This window comes from Euwallacea fornicatus, chromosome 3, assembly GCF_040115645.1.
Source record: "Euwallacea fornicatus isolate EFF26 chromosome 3, ASM4011564v1, whole genome shotgun sequence".
NCBI classification, from domain to species: Eukaryota; Metazoa; Arthropoda; class Insecta; order Coleoptera; family Curculionidae; genus Euwallacea; species Euwallacea fornicatus.
In genome coordinates this window covers 640,120-646,286 of record NC_089543.1, presented here as the reverse complement: position 1 = coordinate 646,286, position 6,167 = coordinate 640,120, and the positions used below count along the sequence as shown (strand labels likewise).

The window sequence follows — 6,167 nt, the reverse complement described above, 5'->3', positions numbered from 1 at the left end:
AGCGCGGCAAGATTTGTTAACGTATCTGTTAAAACCCGCCTGGACTAAAGTCTGACGTTAAAGAGAGTCACATCATGGATCATTGTCTATTTTAGTTCGCCCGATAGCATTCCCATCAAGTTTTTTGGTATTATTTAAAAGAATCATGTATTTATCACCGACTTATGATCGTATATTGTATTTCAATAAGAAAGCAGTTCAATTGTCCAAAGTTTCCTGATTTAGTCTCGTTCATTGTTATAGGCTGATAAGCCATTTTCAATATACGAAAATGGGCCGAACTCAAAAAAACCTTAGTTATATGTGTATAATTCAAATGACTTGACTGGAAATTTGAAAACATGACCTTCACTACTTACTATTGCGTCATGTCTGATTATACTAATTGTTTTTGTAAAAACATGCAAGTTTGTAAAATTTATTTTAAGTTATACTAAAATGTTAAATAATGTTTGCTGGGCGAACAATCTAAATCGTGAAATCTAATTTAAAAGCTTGTAGGTGTTATATTCTTACCTAAATTAATAAAGGTTACACCCATTTCTTCATTAATCTGTTCAAAGGTACTACCTAGATGAGTCAACAACCGAGGTACTCCATTTTTTTCATTACGTAATGGTTACGGTGCACTGTTGGTTTCCATATTGGGTTGTTGGCCCATCAATTTATACCTACTTACTCTTTATACAGTATACAGGATGTCTCAAGTTCATTACTCACATACTAAATCTCATTTTCTGGTGTTTTTGATATAGTGCTTAGTGAAGGGGTCTTGTACATGGGAACTATTAAGCGGATAAAATTAATCATCGGTCGTGTCCGATAATGCTAAAACGTACGGTTAATAGGACTTTTATTTGGTGATTCATTCAAATCAATGCATAACCCATGTTACGAGGTGTAGGAACGGTCATATCCGTCCATAATGGCCTGAATAATGGGTTCGCTCCCTAAAATAGTGCTCATTGTAATACGGTAGGCTTCGAAATGTTGGCCGATAACTCTTTTTGTATATTCGGTTAGAATAGGTAGTAGCTTTGTTTCTGTGGGTCTTGTCTAGAATCTATAGCGGCATGCCCATTTTAATGAATGATACCAAAAAGCCACCTACAGAAAGAAAGAAAACATTTCTATTAAGTTTCTTACGAGCTGCTCCCCAAAGTCATTTGATCCTTTCTTGGTAGCAGTGACTTGGCAACTATCAGTTATATGCCTCTTGTTTACGAAATCAGAGACGTAGGTCTGCCATGCTCGCCATTAATGCATTTAAAGTATCTTTTAAATTGTTATAAAAAAAGATCTTCACTATTTTTACTGCTTCTCAACAAAAACAATTTTTTAAAGACTTTTTTGAATTGGTTGGTTGGTAACAAGAGCTGATAGCTCTTCTGCCCTGAGCAAATTTGGTATTTCAAAATTCTGAAACTTTTTGCAAATGTAATAAATTTTATTTAAAAAATCCTTAAGCCGGTCTTTCGAATTTTTCACGCAGTTAAGTCCAAAAAAATATTGCGATACTTCCAATTTTACTGCTTCAGAATTCTCAAAAAAAAATCCATAATTTACTGCAAAAACATTTCTTAAGTCACGTAGAGACCTGGATACAATCGGTAAAACCATTGACCGGCCGATTGTATCTTCTTCATACAATTGGTCGATTATAAATATGTAGCAAGCGATTTAAAAATATGGATGTATTCCGTCCACTTCAAAAGTTGTTTAATAATTTAAAAAAGTATTTAAAGATATGCTGTTGATGTGTGTATTGCATGTTTAATGATTATAAACATACTGAGCCAAAAAATCATTGTAGCAAAAATAATTCAATAAATAACTCAAAATTGTCAGTTGGAAATGATTTGTATTCCTCATATTCTCTGAATTTTGAATATAGTTATTCACTGATCAACAACTTACAAGCTAATCAACTATTTAAAAAGCTACAACCGACGTACATATGCTAGACCAATACATACTTGTCCATGTTCCAAATGTAATACCGGAAAGAGCCAACTGGACATTCTTTGATAAAATACCGCCCGATGCTGCTGCTGATACATCTAGAAATCGGACTCAATGAACACAAGAAAGGGCACACTCAGGTTTTTCTTGAACCGTAACTAAAAATATTATTATTGTCGGTTTGTTTTTAATCGATATTTCTTAGTTTGAATTCAGTCGTTAATGGTGTATTCTCATCTTTTAAAATAAAAATATTAGTAACCAAGATAATCCAGTGTCTGAAATTAGTAAGACAATGTCAAAATAAACGAATGCTTAAATGGAATTTAAAATTTCTCGTGGGTTTCAGCAAAATTTTTACATGGTATTTTGACTGCATATTAGATCTCTATTCGATTTATCCGATGATGGCGATTACTGTTGCAAGGAAGTGAATTAAGTGATTTAAATCTTTAGTAACCAACTTTTAACAATTAAAAATGTTTTTCAGGCCGAGCGTAAAAATATAGGCGCAAGCGGCCCCTATACTCGTATATAGCTGTTAGACGGTTAATTAATCAATCGGCAGTCAAAACATCAGGCTTAATTAATAATACCTTTTACTCACTGTAATTATTTCTATAAATTGAATCATACTCACTCTACCTCTATTTGAAAAGCTGTCTAAATAGATTTTTTCTGTATATAATTGTATGGTTTGCTTCTGATTGACAAGGTCTCAAGCATAACGTTATCGTTGGACATCTTATAAAGCGGATTTTGTTTGTTTTTTCTTTATTCAAGAAAATGTCATTTTGTTTCAGGACAGCACAAATCAACCTATCGACGTGCCTAAAGGTAGCAGCCGAGGAACCACTGGATAGCAACACATAGCTCGACGGAGCATTATCATGCCAGTAGGAATAAGTAAGTAGAAGCAAATTTTGCTTTAACAAGCGAGAAAATCTTGTAACAGTTACATGGAACTGTAGAGGATTTTTAATTTGACCACGTCTTGATTCATGCCCGGTCTCCGTTCAAAAGAATACGGCTGCTCTAACTGTTCTGTCAGCGCTTAGCGATATTATTGATTGTTAAACCGTTCATTATAAAGGGGGTCATTTTTCTAAATCCCAGGACGTGATTGTGATTTTCCTGTAAAAATACAATGGACTGCAACAAAAGCGCAACCAAACAAAAAACTATTGACCCACGGGCCAAAGGTTCTGCAAAAAGGTCAGATTGGTAAAGTTCAGCTTTGCAGATAGTGTTCTCTAGGTTATACGTTAATTGATGTGCCATTCAGTAGTAGGTAGTGATATACCATTCAAACTGATCTCGTTTCTGTTGATTATTGCTATAGAAAGTGTCCACGATGTGCTGATGAAAATTCACTTGCTCTTATTTCTTCTTTATTAACGAACAAAGCAAAGTCTATTGTATTTGAGCTTTTAACCTTTCTGATTCTTTTTCTCAACTTTGCTTGATACTATTTGAATTTCTCTATATTATACAATGAAATAAAGCTGCCTAAAAACGCATTTGCAATTGTTCAAAACCTTATTTCGGTTATTTGGGATCAATATAGAGTGCAAAAGAAAAAAAATAGCACATCAAAAACGTTGATTTTCCGTACAATATTAAAAGGTGAGTGGCACTTGGTTTTTGCCGTCTTCAAAATTTTTATAGTTGACATCTCTAGAATTTGTGATCCAACAGAATCAAAAACTACATCAAATCGATCATCTCGACAAGGCCTGTAAATATGCACAAATCGGATAGTTCCAGGAAATCGAACCTGGATCATGTTTTTAACAAGTGTCCAAATTAGTCGATATATGTAAATGAAAGTGAAAAACGAAACCTCAAGAATTTCGAGTTTTTCCTGTAAATTTGTGAAATTCCTACTTTTTACAATTTATCAAACTTTGGCTGTCGATACCTATAGCGTTTGTAAGCTATTTTTCAAATAGAATTTATTTTAGGGTCTGATATACGAAGTTGGTTTTAAACGTGCTCAAGATGAAGGTGCTTAAATATGAGTGTTTAAGGCTTCAGAATCCAAATCAGTCAATATAGGCGAATGTGAATATTTAGTTGAAACCTTAACATAAAAAATTCATTACTAATTCCTGAAAAACAGTTTTGAAAATCATCGAAAGAGTGCGAGTTTGAATTAATTTCGACTCGAAGCAGAGGCGGATGTAGTTCAAACCTGAAAAAAAAAATCAATTTTAGGTTCTGATAAAAATTCTTAAAACAGTTAGGATTTCCATTATTTTCTACTCGAAGCAGAGGTATACACAGTTGAGGCCTAAAACATTAAATAAAATCAATTTTAATTCTTGAAAAAGACTTACAAATTTTCGAAACAGTTCGAGTTTCGAACTAATTTCTATACGGATCCGAAGCGTATGCAGTTGAAACCTGAAACAAAAAAAATTCAATATAGATTTAAAAAATATTAAATTTATGGCCTGAAAAAATCAATATTAATTCCTGAAAAAATTTCTTAAAACAATTAAGAGTTATGAATTACTTCTACTTGAAGCAGAGGCGCATACAAGTGAGACCTGAAACACAGAAAAACAGTATTAATTCCTGAAAAAAGTTTTAAAAATCTTCGAAACAACTTAAAGTGGGGTATGATCGCTCGACCATGTCCAAAGATGGCCCCAAGTACCTTCCAGAAGAGCCAAAATTGCAAATAATTTCGATTTTCCCCTGAAATTACAATTACGCCATTCTTATTGAGCTGACGAAACTTATCTGTAAGTTGCAAGAAACAACAATCAGAACTCACCCCTGAGCACCAAAAGCACGAGCCAAAATCACGCCAGCAATGTCCACTTTCACTCACAAAATGATCCTTCCACAAAATGTCACCCACTTTCACTCACTAAGTCTTATATATATTGAGGGCATACCTCACAAGTTTTTAGAACAAAAGAAAAGTCGATTATCCCGATTATTGATGCAGCGCGCATTACTAACATCTTATTCATCGCTGGGCTAACATTCGAGTGAATCATTTACGAAGTAATATCTGTAAGAAAGCATATAAAAAATTTATTACCTGCCTTTTATGAAGGTACAGCTTATCGGTCTTGGAACTAATCCATGATAGGAAGCCAAATGCGATGTTTCCAGATTTAATAATGTTGGGGAAAATTTGGAAATTCAAGGCAGCAGTTTCATTATGCAAACATACCCATATAGAATAAAAAAATACATTTTCTATGGCAAAAAGAACTTAATCGAAAAAAAGGTCAAAGGTTTTTCGAGAACAATAATAATTTAGATTTTTTTCTACGTCATGTTCATAACTGATATACATATATAATAAACACGAAGGCCGCTATCAACCTTCACACTTTACCTCGGTCTGTTAAAAACTTAACGACGTCGAGGGCTGGATAATTTATGCGAGCTTATAAATTTAATTCTTTTATGAACAATAGCCATTAGCATCATGTTGGGATCCCGCAGGAGCATTCCTTCCTTCATCAAATTGTTCAGCATTTTTAGTTTTATTATTAGCACATTTCTGAGTTCTGCAGGCAACTATTTCGATATTTGTAATAAATACAGTGAATCCCAAAAATATTCGGACGCGCTTTTTTACAGATTTCACGAGTCCTAATTAAACATATTAGTTATTTTTTCATTTTTTTTACGTTAGAAATGTCTCTATCAACCATCTATTTAGGGGTCTGCATAAAAAAGGAATGCGAAATCATAATAGTTTATATTGAAATTTCAAGAAATAATCTAGAGAACCATTAAACGGGTCACAAAAATATTCGGACGGTAATAACTAACATATAACTACAATATCTATATAATTGATTTAAAGATATATAATTAACCTAATTAATTAATTTAGTATTTTGTATGGCCACCTTTCGCTTCAACTACACTTTTCAAACGTTTAGGCATAGAAGATGCAATTTTTCTTAAATAATTTAAATTAATTTTATTCCATTTTTCTCGCAACCTGGTTTTTAATATTGTTTTTGATGTAATTTCATGTTTTCTAAGTTGTTCTTCCGATTAATGCCGTACATTTTCTATCGGGTTTAAGTCTGGAGATTGGGGAGGGGTTTTAAGGACTTTAGGACAATTGTACAACAGCCATTCACGAACAATATGAGCGGTATGTTTTGGATCATCGTCTTGGTATAGCTTGAACGAATTTAATATGCCCATGTTTTCCGCACTTTTCC

The 6,167-nt window shown here is 33.3% G+C and overlaps 1 protein-coding gene and 1 long non-coding RNA gene across 3 annotated transcripts in view; one reads left to right on the top strand and one right to left on the bottom strand.

The window, feature by feature from the left end:
* Positions 1 to 687: 687 nt before the first annotated feature.
* Positions 688 to 5,162, bottom strand: LOC136350371 (uncharacterized). The gene is made up of 3 exons (XR_010734143.1): positions 4,745 to 5,162; positions 1,977 to 4,255; positions 688 to 1,107 (listed from the first exon to the last, which is right to left on the bottom strand). It is a non-coding gene; the product is annotated as an uncharacterized lncRNA (long non-coding RNA).
* The window catches only part of klar (klarsicht), a 71,436-nt gene continuing 68,034 nt past the window's right edge, over positions 2,766 to 6,167 (top strand). For both annotated transcript variants that reach the window (XM_066301933.1, XM_066301934.1), the window contains exon 1: positions 2,766 to 2,868. In XM_066301933.1, the coding sequence (XP_066158030.1) occupies positions 2,853 to 2,868 (16 nt within the window). In that variant the 5' untranslated portion in view covers positions 2,766 to 2,852. The remainder of the gene's footprint in view (positions 2,869 to 6,167) is intronic.